Here is a 16,002-nt window from a genome sequence, read left to right on the forward strand (position 1 = left end):
TTTTCAAAATTTTCAAAATGTTTCCGATGAGCGCCGCTAGATTGATATGAATGAGATGCGTTAATCGAAATTTGAAATACTTGGTATACTTTTTTTCATGATAATGGGTGGTATATCTATATTGATAGTTAATAAGTGGAGCGGAGTCAAAGGGTGATGGAAGGTTCGGACGCGTCTGGAGAGGTGGAGTGCACGATTGTAGTATTTTCTAAGTAAACAGTCCACCCCTCAAACCTTGAATAGGTGTATCTATTAATGGTTAATTAGAGGAGTCGTGTAAGGGAATGGGGGGGGGGGGGAGTGGTTCAAGGGTGGATGGCATAATTGAACTCTTTTTTTCTACCTAAGCCATATGATATAACTCTAATATTTCAAATTGAAAAATTAATTGAAGAAATACAAGTACCTGCCTTTTTGAAATACCTGGTTACACTGAAAAAAAAACACAGCCTTTTTAACTGACTCGCACCAGTAATCCGTCATTGTACGAAGACTCGCCAAAATTACCGTAGAGTTCAGCAGTTTTTAAGAATCATTTCGGTCGTTTCTGCTGATGTCCCGCATAATCGACCAATTTTACGAGTCGGGACTCGCCAAAATTACCAGTGGCACACCGTTGTTCTTACTGAACAGTCGTTACGGTGGCAGAACGGTTAAAACTACCGAACTTTACAGCAGAAACGACAGTGTTTTTTTTAGTGTACCGGAGATTCCGCTGAAGTATTAACTAGTTCTTTCTCCCAACCGTCGATATACCGTGTTTTTAGTTCGTAATGCCCCATGTTATGCGAGTTGAAAAGTTATATTTAAAAAATTAAGCTACAATTATTTGCTTCCAACATTGTTCTGAATCGTCATTTTCAAATTTAATTTTTACAGTGCGTTCAACGCGAAATCTCCTCTATTAAAAAAGTAATGGCCGAATGTTGTGAAGCCAATTAATGCCGTATTTGGTCGCCAGGTTTAAGAATTTAGGAACGTAAATAAGAAATTTTATTCTTAAATTTTAAGAGATGCATGTCCGGCTTTCATGGCACCAACATTTAAAATTTAATATTTGAGATTGAACGTTAACGACGAGATAAAAACAATTGCATTTAGTTTTGTATTGCTTTAAATCTCAGATTTCGTTTGTATTAATTAATTTATTATAAAAGATTGATAGCGATAAAATATAATATTATCTAACCTCAAAAATTGAAGACTACATAGCCTATTGTATTGATGTGTTTTTTAGAAAGAACAATATCGAACCAGATACATATGCAAATAGAGTGTACAAATATTTGTCGAAGTTCAAGTGCTTTTTAGAATGTGACAAAAAAGCGCATACACAAAAATATCAAGCCCGATGCGCGCTGAATTTCGCTATAGTTAAAGAGACAGAGAGGTTATGATTAATATTAACCCCCGCTTAATAATGATTTATTCAAATTATGTTCCACATACTAGGTAAAACAGGGTATAGCTCTTTACGTATTTGCGAGAAACTGGTGCATTTAAAATTGTAGATACACAACGCTCGCATAGAGCCGTTCACTTCGAACGAGAGCCTCAACATTTTCGTTGCTCTTAGGCCACAGTCGTTCTCGTCGGTGCAGCAAGAAAATCTAGTGCTGTAGTGTTTCATAAATTTAACAGCAGCGAATTCGCGAATCTGCTCCAGAGTGAACATTTTCAACATTGTTGTTTTCAGTTTTGGCCATCAAGAGTGTCGGCAGAAAGAGCCTTAAAAATTGCAGTGCCCGTGCGGTTTCGCGTAATGGAGATTTGCATTTTTGATCGCGAGTGTGTAGCGCTACGCCACGAGGATACCGTCAAATTTTAATTCCCGACCCACCAGCTTGATTTCGCCTTTGAACTGAATCTCCCAAGCTAGAGTGTCCGGTTCTCTGAACTTTCAAAGCTGTGCCCCTGTTAAATGAGAATATCAGCTTTTCTCTGCAATGAAAACAATGCGCTATACGATATATCGATTTAATTATTGCGAAACAGTAGAGAATTTCACCATAATCAGGAGTTCATTGAAAATTCTTTCTTCGAAAACGTTGGCCTGCAGTATACAATGCATCGAATATTTTGTCGAACATATCGCTGTGTAAATATTTCGATGCGATGCAAACAATAATATTGAATTTTCGAAATCAATGAACTAAACAAAATGTAACTTTGCCAGTACCCTGAAAGCAGGAAATGCGTCGGTCCGAGCATTATGCATGAAGAGCAAATATAGAAACGGGATTAAATTTCAAATTTGGAGTCTCTCTCCCTGTAGTGAAATTGGATTGAAAACTAGGTCAATCGGAAGTGCTTGACATGTGCCATACTATATTAAGCCGAAAAGTTTGTAAGCTATAATTACCTTCCTAACTGTGAGTATAATCCCATTGTTTAGTTCCGAGAGATTTAATGTACCTTCTTTCGACCCCACATCAGATAAACAGACTATCCTTTATGTAGGTCACTCAATGGGCTTTCAACTAAATACTTTGCAGTCGAAAATTTACGCGAATTGCAACAGATGATAATATAACTGCTCTTCAATTATAGTACATGAATTAATACTCGTTCATTTCGGTGAATAACCGAAGCATTGATTAGCCATGAAACTGTACAACGCTTTTTCAGAAAAAAAACGCGACCGAGAACTCGTATAGCTACGATATCTCGATTGAAATTATCCTCCAGCGATGTATGCAAAGAATACACTCTCGTGATCGATGAAATAACGCATCCATGAAATAAATTGGCAAACTTCAGCTTATTGTCGTAATCTCCACTGAAGTGGAAATACTGCAGTATCCCCCCCCCCCCTCGAGAAAAAGCCTTCGCAACTAACTTTCCGAAATTTGGCCCGTCGACAGCTCATCAAAATCTCATCCCTCGCCCGCTTACAGATGCTCGCCGCGTTTCCTGCGCAAGACCCGCGAGACGCTGCAGCGGGAGCACCGCGAGAAACTCATGAAGCAACAACAGCACAAGAAGCAGCAGCACCACCTCGACGTGCCGTCCAGCCACGAGGAGGCGGAGGAGGAGTTGCGTCAGCGTAGGCTCGACGAGGCTGCCCTCTACGAGGAGAGCCGTCAGATCCGTGTGCGACCAGGTGTTCGCGGAGCCAGGGAGAAGCCGGGCAAAGTTTCCGTCGCGGTGGACGCAACCCCGGCCACCCGCACCGACTCCGTCCTCAATCAAATACCTATCGAGCTCGCGAGGAGCGCTCCTGGAGCTTCGAGCGAGTATCTCAACTCCTTCGAGGATGCGGGGACCATTCTCGGGACGTCCGAGTACTGCGAGCCGGCCGAGTTCCAGCCCGACGAACTTCGCGAGGCAAGGAGAGAGGTAAGGAGAGAGGTTAAGTGTGTGTGTGTGTGTGTGTGTACGCGCGAATCTGTTCAAGTGAACTCTTCCGTTTATTTTCTCGAAGAGAACTTTGTGACGATCAAATCAATTAGATTAGAGAAGATGCTCCATCGAAATCTTCCAGGCAAAGATTATTTGTTGAAGATGAAAGAAGGGGTTACATATTTGCATGCCTGTCATAACTGCAGTTACATGCGTTATTAAACTCTGACAATTTCGAGGAATACATAATTTAGTTTAAATATATGTACTTACAAGCCATTTCGTATAATAATTTGTTGTCAGAAGATCACGCTCCAGCCTGTTTATAACCAACTGATCTGCATACTGAATCCCGACGAGAAGTATCTGTATTATACAGTTATACGTTCCTGTTTTGTGCTGTGTTATCCCTTATTACGCCCGAGATCCTTTGGTTTTAAGTTGAATGTTGTATTCAAAATGCTTGAATGCTTGCTCTGAATAATAAGGGCCTTAAAATTTATAACTCATTATAAAATCTTCATCGTGCTTAATCCTGATAAAACTTTTTAAAGAACTTTTGAAAGTGAGTTTGCCTTTAAAATGTTGAAGCTTAAAATTAATTTGCTTATCGTCGTTGAAAAGGGCGTAAAAGAAATATTATCACGCTTACAACTTACACTTATAATAGCGTTTTTTATTGATGGACACGAAGTGACGAAGAGATAATATACATTTTTATCAGAGGCTTACAATTTTTCGGAAGCCCTTTTTATCGGGAATAAAGGAGATGACGCGACTAAAATACGCGTAAATGGAAAAAAAGTTTAGAATGCAATCGACTTTGGGATAACATGTTCTGGGCGAGTATTTCGAAAATATTGACAACCGTTTTCTTTGGAGTATTATACAGCGTCCTCGTGAGTGCTTTCAGTTTAGTTTAAAAATGTGACCGGAGATAACCCCGGCGAAGAGGAACATTTTGAAAGCGAATTTTAAAAACACACAACGTTTTGTGGATTTTCCGTCAAAGTATTTTACCCATAATCCCAGTCGATGGCAAAAGGGACTCTTTGCAATCAACTTTGTAAGCGCCGAATGGAAATCCGCGCAAAATAAAACATTCAGCCGTTTTCCATGATTATTATATAGCCAACTTTTTATTTAAGATTCAGGGAGAGTCTCCGAGAGATTTTCTTTTACTGGCCTATCTTTATTCCCAACTCTCCCCCATACTCCTCTCTCTCTCTCTCTCTCTCTCTCTCTCTCTCTCTCTCTCTCTCTCTCTCTCATTCCCTCCCTCCTTCTTACAATTGCGGTTACAGCTAGAGCAGGCTTCTATTAGAAACGCTTGCATTTTTCCCAACAGGATATTGCACCAGCGGCGCATTCGCTCGCGCGATCTGTATACATAAGGAAAGCCAGTGCAAAGCTCTACCGAGGCCTTGGCGAAATTGTTTTATGCTTGAATGGAGTTTCGCTGTACGTTCTGCTCATCTAGCTTTCAAGGCCTACTACGTTCTATAGAGTTTCATGAAGTCCCTTCCATTTTCTCATTTGACATTTCAATTTAAAGGAATTGCGCAGGGCTCTTACATTATACATAATACTTTTTAAAGATGATTAACCTCACATTCATAAAATATTAAATTATAATAGAATGTTCTGGCTCACTTTTCCAATACAACATAACTTGTGTCCGGCAAACTCAGTTGAGTCCACGTTTGAAATGCTTACAATAATACAATTTTTATCAAAATTCGCGATATGCTGGAATTAACAAGAAAATTAATTTATCATCGGCAAAATGATTTCAGTCCATTATTGTCTACGAACTATTCCAGGATAAGGAAAAAAATTTCGAAACTATAGAATTGTTTCATGTATCCCACGTTACTAAAATTGTGATTCCCTGAAAAGTCGAGAATGCGACTTAATTCGCATTGCCGAGGAGTGACAGAATTACAATCTTCCGTTAAGTATTATCATACTTCGCAATTAAACACATCGAACAAATTTTAGAAAGAAGCAAGAGAAGGCCCCAGCATAGTGGTCATCGAGCATCATCATTCCAGAAGTGATCCCCTACCGATGGACAAGCTTCCGAGCGGCAGCGCAGCTAAAGCCATTTCCACGGCAGCGAGAATAAACGAATCGGATTCCGGCAGCGCCAGCAGCCTCTACGCGAAAATCAATCCTAGGATGAAGTCCCGGCTCCCCGTGCATCAGCAGGTTCAACAAAAACATTTGGTAAAAAATTGATTTTTTTTTTATTTTGTAATGGATTTATTCTGCAGCCGGCCCCTGCGAATGATAACCGGATCAAATCCACGGCGTTTAGATGTACGTTAATCGATCGGGAATTGAATTTGTAATTCCGAGCTCCGGAAAAACTCCTCGATTGGTAGGGCAAATGCTGCTCAATCATCAGTCAAGCTCAATTAATATTTTTCACAAAATTTTATCTAACTATTCAGCAATATTAACAAGAGATTTTTCCGCGCAGTTTTGTTACTTTTCGAACGAGTATTTTCAGAGCAAATCCATCCATGTTGCAAACAGAATATAGCTCTGCTGAAAAAACTACGTTAAAAAAATAAAAACGTTTCAACGTTCGAACCGAGTTGAAACGGCTTCTGTTTCGCTAAAGCAAAGCTGTCCGTTTTAATGTCGGCTATGCGCGCACGCGAACAACACTCTTACTTCATACATAAAAAAAAACAAAAAGAAAACAAACATCCCGTGCCGCAGACGCAAACGACGATAAGCAGAGCTCAAAGAGAGTGAGAGAGGAATAAAAAAAATTGTCCCATTTCTTCTCAGCAGCCGACAGACGTCGAGGTGAGGAGCCAGCGGCAGCAGCCGGCGCTGATGGCCGCGGGCGGCTCGACGACGCTCCCGCGATTGCTCACTTTCGGCTCTCCGCCCGCGGCCCCTTTTCATTCAGCCGACGTGAACGTAACCAACCGCGAGGAGAACGTAACGACGAGTCCCGCCACGTCGTCTGAGACAGCAGCGGCGGCAGCGAGTAGTAGTCACGAGGAGGCCCTCAGGACGATCAGACGGCGCAATTACCCGAAGGTGCTGCCGGACATCGAGAAGCGTAGGTCTCTACCGCCCAATGCCTCCTTCGTCATCGGCACGAGTGTCGCCGCGAGCCCGAAGCATATGCCACCGCCCCAGGGCCATCATCGACAGCCGCTGTCGCCGCCGTCGCCGCCGCCGAGAATATACGGCACCTCGAGGTATGTCGCCGCAATGTTAACACTCGCGATTAGCGCCGCGATGAAAGCTCTGCTGATGTAAGATGCCGGGGACTTGCGCAGCGCTCGTTCTCGGCTCGGGGAGAGGCTGACCGAGGATTTACTGCCGCACTCGCGGATTTGAGATTGCTTTTTCGAGTCTACGATTGCTCGGCCGATTCCGCAGCGATCGGCCTTCTTCTCTTTAGATTAAAAAATCCCCATCAAAGTTGATGCTCATTTTTTGCGTTCACAAATCGCGTGTTAATCTATATGAGGCATTCTACGAGAAGCCGGACACTTCGCGGTCGAAAAATCGAGCTTTTGCAATTTGGAGGGCACACTGACCACACCGAGTTTTTTACATGCGCTTGGCCATACAATATATAAAAAACATAGGTACCACCTCCAAACCCTATGCCAACAAAAAGTTACGGGCCAATCACTAATTATCAAAAAATGGCCTAGAATAATCATTATTTTTCCGGCATCAATGAACAGCGGAACCCAAGATCTTGAATTTAAAAACAAATCATTGAAAAAACGACCATCTCTATCGAAAGTTGCAAGCAATTTAAAATAGGGTAAAAATCGTCAAAAATATGGAAATCAAAGTAAACGGTGAAAATTCTGGCTTTTCAGGCATGTTTTCCCATTTTCGACGATTTTCATTTATGCCGGAAAAAATAATGGCGCTCGGCCAAGTAATAAATTACCCAGGGTACAATAAAGGCTATTTTTTGGTAATTAGTAATTAGCGTGCCCTCAAAATTGAAAGAGCTCGATTTTTCGACCACGAAGTGTCCGACTTCTCGTAGAATGCCTCATATATACACGATTAGAGTGAACAATCTCTGTAAAAACGAACTCTCGAACTTGCAGAAGCCTGGACTGCGTGGAGGATCGCGACGAGAACGAGGAAGAGGACGACTCGCCGATTCTCGCTGTGACGACGAATCTGCACGTGGGTCCGCTGCGCAAAAAGACGGATTCGCCGAAGAATCAGTCGGTGCCGAGTCTCGCCGAGGCCTCTGATGACAGCCGCAGCAATTCCCAGATGCATCACAAACACTCGCTGTCCAGTGCCACGAGTCTTCCAGTCTGTCCGGTTCACGGGGCTCAAAGAGAACCTCTGCTCATCCCTGGGGCTAGGAGCGAGCCGAGAATAGTCATCACGCCGAGGATCGAGTGCAATCAGGAATCGCAGGTGAGTTTTTTTTTCATACACCACAGAGTATTAATTATCTTTGAGTCGCTCAACATTGCAAATGTTCGTAAACACATTTGAAATTGTAATGCTTCGGTCTGTTGTACGTCGGGTGAGTGATTCAGGCTATGTTTACACACATTTATAAAATAACGCGATTATCCGAGCGCGCCTCGTGAAGCGCAATAATACATGATTTCGCAAAATTTATTCTTCGCGTTATATTCCGTTGAGCGACGCGGTGACGCGTTAATTCATGCGCGCAATCAAAGAACCCGCACGACGGAGCCCTTTGTTGGCGTTAAATGTCGAAAGCTGTTATTGCTTCGAAAAAACCTCGTTACCCGACTCCGAAGCTTCTTTCACATAAAATCACGAACCGAGAAGAAAATCCGTCAAAGAGCATTCTCGAATCCCTCACGGAGAGTTCTTTGATACCCAACCAACCTATAGATGTCATAAGAGCATTTGCAAGACATGAGCGATTCCCATTTAAAATTTAGAGATAAAAGACTGATGCGTTCGTTCAACAGACGACAAAGGAGGAGGCAGCGTTTGGCAGCATCGATCAACTGGACTACCCGCGGCCACGACACATCCCAGAACGCGGTAACGCGAAGTTGCCACGCATCATTATCAAGCCCACGTCGCCTCCGAACAGCGGTGGCGCAGGTACTCAGCCCCGCCAGTGTAAACCCAACGTCGTCGTGCCGATGACTAACCAACTTCACAACAACGAGACGTACCAGCGGCTGCTGGCTCGTCGAGAGAAAATGCCGCTACCAGACGAAGCCGTCTCTACTCGCATACCGTTGATCAGACGCGCAGGGGTCGACGCGGCGGTCACGAAGCTCTGAGAGCGACATCAAAGGAGCGGCATCTTCTTCTACTTCTTTTACGAGCGGAGAATCGACTGGACCGACTTTGACTTTTGTTATTTCCTCTTTTTTGCGCCGAACTTTGTGTCGAGCTTATAGCTATATAGGCTGCAGCCGCGATGACATTGTTAGGGACTCGTTACCCTTTGCATGTGCGCTGTGGCGCTCGCGCGCGTGTACTCTCTCCATGGCTTTAGTCGACGATAATGGAAACATCCAGGGATTCTTTCGTTTTGCCCGCCCTCCTACGTCGGACTTTGCTTTGTGTTGCGAGCCAATTTTGATTGATTCGCCCGCGTATAGGGCGTGGGAAATATGCAGTGAGCCGATATTCCAGGTGCTCTCGAGCATTGACCGGGGACGGGATCGGACCGGGCGAGTTTTTACTTTGCTCGAGTATCCGACCATCGATTGATCCGTCGCTCTGTTATACTGCCGACGCGCGCTGCACACGCTTGTACGCGAGAGAGATGGAACATTTCGCTCCGCCGCGATGAGCGTGAAATATTATATGCCGTTAGCGTAGTTTTACTAGTTAATTTACTCTCTTGAGTGGGGAGCAACAAATAAACGTATAGGCTTTATAGTGAATTTTTCGAAGAGTCTTTTTGTAATTCGTACTCTTTTCTACTTTCTCTACGCACGATGACTTTTCTAAGCTAGTTTAAATAACAGACTGATATAATATACTACTTATGCACATGTACATATACATTGAAAACCAAAGTTATTGCTGCGCACCTGATTTCTGTAATCTCTTTCATGCACAATGCGCCCTGATTATATTTAGTTATTCTTCATACAAACAGTGGCGGGAAAAAGTTTCGGTCATCTCGCTAGTGTAAATGTGGGGATTTCGTTGTACAATAAATATTTAGGAGCTGTTTTCAAGATACGCCGTAAATTTTCATTTTAATTCTAATGGAAATGTCCGTCTCAGCATCAATACGCGCCATTTTTAGACGGGCGAATGCTGTCCTTTATTATAGTATGAAATTTATGTAAATAGGCGAGTCAATCGAAAAATAAGGAGAATTCCACTCCCAATGCGGCTTCGTATGATGTATGCATGCGACATATACATGTACGCCGCGTATGTGCGCACTGAATATTGTACATTCGAGTCTGCCGTTAACGCACTCTCGTAGGCGCCATTTGTATACTCTTTCTCCCTGGACATTGAATAAAAGACATTTTGTACTTCAACACCGCGCCGCAGAAGCTTTGTTTATTTTCCCCGATGCCCGACGAATCCGGTATGCAAATGAAATTCTGCTTTGTATAGAAAATTTCCGAGAAAATTTCGTAGTGAATTCGCCCTGGGCTTGATTTCATCAAACATTGCGGCTGTGTTAAATATTAACTGCTGATTTACAACATAATATATTGTTTCACAGCCTGCGCACGCAGCAACGAACAAGAGAAAATATGCAAACATTTTACAGATGGCCATTTGAATTACGGCCATATAGTATTTGCGGATAACCTCGATTTATCCAGTTCATCAGTTGCATAGGAGTTGAATTTCATATTACCAGTGAGCTTGTGCATCAAATAACGGGGTAAAAGCGTGAGAAAGCATTAAAAAAAGTAGAGAGAACACATTTCGCGCGGCGCACACACTTTTTCTCGCGAGTCAGCATCAAATCTTCAAAAGCCGTTGTATCTTACGTGACCTCCCTCTTAATCCCCAAGGCAATTTTCGTCTCGGAATGCTCGGAAAACTATAAAAAGTGAAAGCTCATATTAGACGAATTCTAACTCTATGATGAAAAACTTCGAGTGAGATACGCCACTGATAACTGGTCTTTCAATTTTCCGAATCAACCTTGTGGATCATGAATTAACATTACGCGAGAGTAGCACGGAGTTGCTATAAAGCGCGCGCGGAAAAATGGTTACGATCAGGAGATAATTCGCGGCGCTGCGAAGAGATAATCACTGTCATCGTATAAATCACGCGAAATTTTCGACCCAAAGAAGCAATTAGGTCGCTAGCCGCGCTATATGTACTTTGCGACCCCCCCTCACGATCACTGGCTTGTCGCGCCGAGGGGTCCCGAGTTCAGGAGTTTGCGCAAGCGAACCCTTGTTCCGCTAAAGTGATCCTAACCCAGGAAGTGGTGGAGGATGCGGTGCTTTGGCTAGCCGACCCCACTCTCAGGTACCGATCCGCGAAAGCGGAAAGGAGACCCTGAGAAGTGTGGGAACGCGAACCGAAGCGCCGGATTGGAAGCCACCGGGCTTGACAACCCCGGGGTTCCTAGTCCCAAGCGATGAGCGCCGTCGCTTGGCCCGTAAACCTTGCACCGTCTTCAACAACCTTCGCAGGGCGTGGCGTTGGTACGTTGACGATGTGGGGAGCGGGGGCTTGGCTTAATCGCCTGGCCGCGAGGTGGGGTCCTCTATAAAACCCCCCCAATCCTACGCTCAGGTGGGTGGCTATGGGATGAATGGCTCCTGGGCGAGGAGTCCCAAGCCCACCAACCCCCGTTGGCTGTGGCGGCTGACGGGATGTACTTGCCTTACCGGGGTAGGGCCGTATCCCCGGTGGACCGCCTGTTTCGTGCCGAGAATTGAACGCTCACCGTACGGCTTCGGCTAATATGGTGGGCGGTACGAACAAGATGACAGACAATTTAAAAACAGCCTCGGAATACGAAACGCAAAAGGGGGAGGAATCGGCGATTGAAGGATCAGGGAATGAGAGGGAGAGGAAGGATAGGAAAAACGAAGCGCCTGAGAGCAAACGTGAGACTCCTCCTGATGTTCGCTCTCGATCTGCTCTATGTGGGTCCTCTGGGCGCATCAATGGGAGCTCTTCGAGCGCTGCTTCAGGAGGGGAAAGTAAGGAGGAAGATGGGGAAGCATGGCAGCATGTTCCTCTTGGAAGGAACTTGCGAAGCAAGACGAAGAGGGGATGCAAAACGCAGGCGGGAAATGAAAAGCCGGTTAAAAGCGGACATAGGTCGAATGATGGACGCATGGACGTAGCAACGGTAAAGGCAGAATCAGAGAAAATGGATCTAGGTGAGTTGAAATTAGGTAAAAGAAGGATTGACAAGACAGCGGAGGTGAAGATGGGGGATGAGGGAAGTGAGAGTAGGAAGTATCTGAAATTATCACAAGAGAAAGAGAGGAATAGAACAGCGAAGAGAAAGGGAGGAGATGGGAAAGCAAGGAAACGAGAGGAAAAGAGAAGGGCACTCTTGCTAAATGAAAATGAGGATGATGATGATGATGATAATGGCGAGGACTCTTTAGAGGATGACAGGAATTTAGAAGTGAGCCTGGAGAAGGAACTCGCGAATATCCGAGCGGGCCTCCGTATGCTCGTCATTGGCAGCAAAGGCCTGACGAAGGGAGAGGCCAGCAGGATATTCGCCAGGATTGAACGATATGAAAACGTAATTGTACGCATGAGTGTAGAGAATGAGAGGTTGGAAAGTACGATGAAGTTGCAGGAGGAAATGTTTAATAAAAAATTGGCAGCTATGGATGAACGAATGAATAGTATGGAGGATATGATGAAGCAAGTTTTGGACAAAATGGTTAAAAAAAATAACTGAAGGTATGGCGAAGAGCATAGAAGCGAAGGTGGATGTGATGTGTGAGAAAGTGGCCGGGAGGATGAATGTCGAGTTGAGCGAAATGAAGGGTATACAACAGGGTTCTGCAAAATCAACTGCAGTTCCCGGTAAGAGCTATGCACTTATTGTTAAAGGAGCGAATGAGAAACTGACGAGTATGGAGGTACAAAAAAGAATGTTTGAAAGTTTGAGTGATGAAACTGGAGTGAAAATTGATAGAGTGCGTATGCTAAGGAATGGAGGAGTGGTGGTAGAGGCGGCGACGGAGGAGGATCGGAGGCGACTGGCCCAGTGTCCCCTGGGCGATGCCGGCTTGCGTGCGGATGCACCAAAACGGTTTGACCCCAGGGTGATCGTTTACGATCTTCCTTCATCGGTGACCGATGCCAACCTACTTGAGGAGCTAGCCCGTAAAAACCTAGATGGTTTAGCGAGGACAGAAGTTGTGAAAGAAAAGGTGAAAATTGTGAGGAGGGAAAAGAGAGGAAATGACGCAAGAGTGGGAAACGTGATTGTGGAGCTGCCGAATGAATGGAAGGAAAAATTGTTAAAGAATGGAAGATTGTATGTTGGATGGATGTCATATAAAGTAAGAGTGTATGAGAAAGTGTTGAGGTGTCATGGATGTATGTTATTTGACCATAGAGTGAATGATTGTAAGAATGGGAAAGTGTGTTACCGATGTGGTGTGGTGGGACATCAGGCCCGGGAGTGTCGGAGCCCCGAGGTCTGCGTCAACTGCAAGCGCAGGGGTAGACCTGCGGATCACTCAGCCTTCTGGTCTGAGTGTCCTGAGTTTGTGTGGCTGCTGAACGTATTGAGAAAACGTGTAAATGGCTAGTACAAATGTAGATAATAATGATGCGAATGTAAGTGTGTGTCCCGTTGTAAATGTTATACAGTATAATTGCCAGAAATCGAGTGGGGTGATGTATGATTTGGGTGAATGGTTGCTCCGGGAGGGGATCCAATTGGGTCTCCTCCAGGAGCCGTATGTTCGGAGCGATCGTGTGTGTGGTTTGCCCTCATGGATGCGTCTGTTTAAAAGTGTATCTGGATTAGCATGTGTAATTGTTCCCGATAGTGAATGTGAGTGTATGTTAGTAGAAGTGTGTAAGTTTGATGATGCGGTGTGTGTATGGTTTAAAAATAGTGTGTGTGAAATGTATGTTGTATCGCTGTATTGTCGACCGAGTGGAAACATGAATGAATGTGTAGAGTATTTGGAGAAATTGATTAGATGTATGAATGGAAAGTGTGTGTTAATTGGTATGGATGCGAATGCCACATCCGGCTTATGGCATAGCAAGGCCATGCGTGGAATAGTCTGAAAAGAGGTGAGATATTGGAAGAGTGGGTGATGAATGCGAGAGTGGATGTCTTGAATGTGCCCTCCCAGGAATTCACATTTAGTGGAGCCCGAGGAGAGAGTGACATCGATGTCACTCTCCTCAAGGGAGGGCAGTATCAATGTGACTGGATGATAAAAAGCGAATGGGGAATCTCCGACCACAACCCGATTCTTATTAGAATACGGGCGTTGGTTGGGGAGACAGAAATGAATGACAATGTGTGTAAAAGATGGAATGCAAGGAAGTATAACTGGGGCGTGTATGGGGGAATGGTCCTGTCATCCGCGGAGGACTGCGGAATTGAAAATTTCCGTAGTCTCTCTGTGGAGGATAGGATAAGCATGTTGTATGAATGGATGGAGCGAGCGAACGATGAATGCATGATTAGGCTGAAAAAAGGAATGATAAGGAAGGGATTAGTATGGTGGAATGAGGAATTAAAAGAGAAAAAACGAGAAGTAGCGAAGAAAAAGAAGAGATACCAGAAGGAGAAAAGAAGAGAGGGCGCGAATGTAAGAGAAAAATGGATAGAGTGGAAGACAAGTGTGAGTGAGTATAAAGAAATGATGAATGAAGCAAAAGAGAAAAATTGGAGGGAGTTTGTAGGAAACAAGAGTAGGGATGACGTGTGGAAGGTGATTAGTGTGTGCATGGGTAAAAGTAAGAATGAATCTCTGAGTGCTTTGAAAATTGGTGATGGATGGACGAAAGACTGGAGTGAAAGTGTGAACGTATTATTGAATGAATTCTTCCCTCCTGATGACGGGATACCCGTGGAGGGAGGGGGAGTGAATGAAAGGCTTGTGGATGAGTTTGATGAAAATGAATTTAGTATGAATGAGTTTATGGATGCGGTGAGGTTGATGAGTGTAAGAAAGGCGCCAGGTATGGATGGTATTACGAATGAGATGATTAGATGTATGTGTAGAGTGATTCCTGAATACGTGAAATGTGTATTTGATGGTTGTTTGAGTGAGGGCCTCTTTCCACAACAGTGGAAGGAGGCCAAAGTGGTTGTGTTGTTGAAAGGGTCAGGAAAGGATAGGACCGAGCCCAGGTCATACAGACCTATAAGTCTGTTAAGTGGCCTGGGTAAGGTACTGGAGAGGATGCTAGTGGCGAGAATGATGGTGCGTATGTATGGGAAGTGGAATGAATGTCAGTTTGGATTCGTCAAGAATAAATGTACGGAGGATGCATGGGAACGAGTGAAAGAGTGTGTATCAGTGAGTGAATCTAAATATGTTGCAGGAGTATTCGTAGATTTTAAAGGTGCGTTTGGCTATTTGTTGTGGCGTGTGATCTTGGAGAAGCTGGTTGTGTATGGGTGTACGGAAGCGGAAATGAAGGTATGGAGAAATTATTTTAGGAATAGGAAGGTGTGTATGTGCAATGGAATGAATGTTATTTGGAAGAATGTAAGCAGAGGTTGTCCACAGGGGTCGATCTCAGGACCACCCCTGTGGAACTTGTGTATGAATGAGCTGCTAAATGAGTTAGAAGGAATGAATTTAAAAGTAGTTGCGTATGCGGATGATTTGTTGGTGCTGATCGAAGGGAATGTAAGGGCTATGATTGAGAGTAGAATGAGTGAAGCGATGAGTGTAGTGTACGAATGGGGAAGTAGGTCTGGTGTGGAAGTGTCCGAGAAGAAAACGGTTTGTATGATGCTTAAAGGTGGATTGAACATGAGTCAGAGAGTAGTACGTGTGAGTGTAGATGAACGAGAGGTAGGAGTGTTGAGATTTGTGAATGACGTGAAGTATCTGGGTGTAAATATGAGTGTGGGTATGAATTTTCAGGTGCATATAGATAGATTGAGAGAACGTGTGTGGAAAGAGATAGGCATGATGAGAAGAGTAATGAGGAAAGACTGGGGAATGAAAAAGAGGGCTATAAAAATGTATGTAACTGGAATGATTGTGCCGATTGTTATGTATGGAGCGAGTGTGTGGAGTGGTGAATTGCGGAAAAAGAAAGTGCGTGAAGAATTAAATAGATGTCAGAGGTGGGTGTTGTATGCGAGTGTGAGAGTGTGTAAAACGGTCTCCACGGAGGCGATGCAAGTGATTGCGGGGTCGCTTCCGTGGGACCTGGAATGCCTAAAACAGAGTGCCTGCTACAAAGTACGTAAGGGTTTGAGTATGAGTGAGAATGATTTAGTCACGAATGATGAATTGGAAGGTATGGATGTTTTTGCGAGAAAGAAGAGAGTTGAGGATGCGGCGTATGAGGAATGGCAAAGGAGATGGGATGCAAGTGCGAATGGACGGGTAACGTATGAATGGGTTAAGGATGTGCGGCTCTCAGCCAGGAGAGATTATTTCGATCCTGGTCTGAGGGTCTGCTATATGTTGACTGGGCACGGGAGTCTCAATGCGTTCCTCCACCAGAGGAACCTACATGAAACTC

At 44.3% G+C, this 16,002-nt stretch overlaps 2 protein-coding genes across 6 annotated transcripts in view; both read left to right on the forward strand.

Moving 5' to 3' along the window:
* The window catches only part of LOC100121199 (carboxylesterase clade L, member 6), a 51,002-nt gene extending 41,148 nt beyond the window's left edge, over nt 1-9,854 (forward strand). For 4 of the 5 annotated variants that reach the window (XM_031928896.1, XM_031928899.1, XM_031928897.1 and 1 more), the window contains 5 exons: nt 2,898-3,339; nt 5,344-5,571; nt 6,145-6,566; nt 7,446-7,770; nt 8,304-9,854. In XM_031928896.1, the coding sequence (XP_031784756.1) occupies nt 2,898-3,339; nt 5,344-5,571; nt 6,145-6,566; nt 7,446-7,770; nt 8,304-8,627 (1,741 nt within the window). In that variant the 3' untranslated portion in view covers nt 8,628-9,854. The remainder of the gene's footprint in view (nt 1-2,897; nt 3,340-5,343; nt 5,572-6,144; nt 6,567-7,445; nt 7,771-8,303) is intronic. The other variant, XM_031928898.1, reaches the window with a different exon arrangement.
* A 1,400-nt stretch (nt 9,855-11,254) lies between these two features.
* Nucleotides 11,255-12,217, forward strand: LOC116417276 (uncharacterized protein DDB_G0283697-like). Its single transcript, XM_031929736.1, has one exon. The coding sequence runs from the start codon at nt 11,255-11,257 to the stop codon at nt 12,215-12,217; it is 963 nt and encodes a 320-aa protein (XP_031785596.1).
* The last annotated feature ends 3,785 nt before the right edge of the window (nt 12,218-16,002 follow it).

This window comes from Nasonia vitripennis, chromosome 4 (assembly GCF_009193385.2).
Source record: "Nasonia vitripennis strain AsymCx chromosome 4, Nvit_psr_1.1, whole genome shotgun sequence".
NCBI classification, from domain to species: Eukaryota; Metazoa; Arthropoda; class Insecta; order Hymenoptera; family Pteromalidae; genus Nasonia; species Nasonia vitripennis.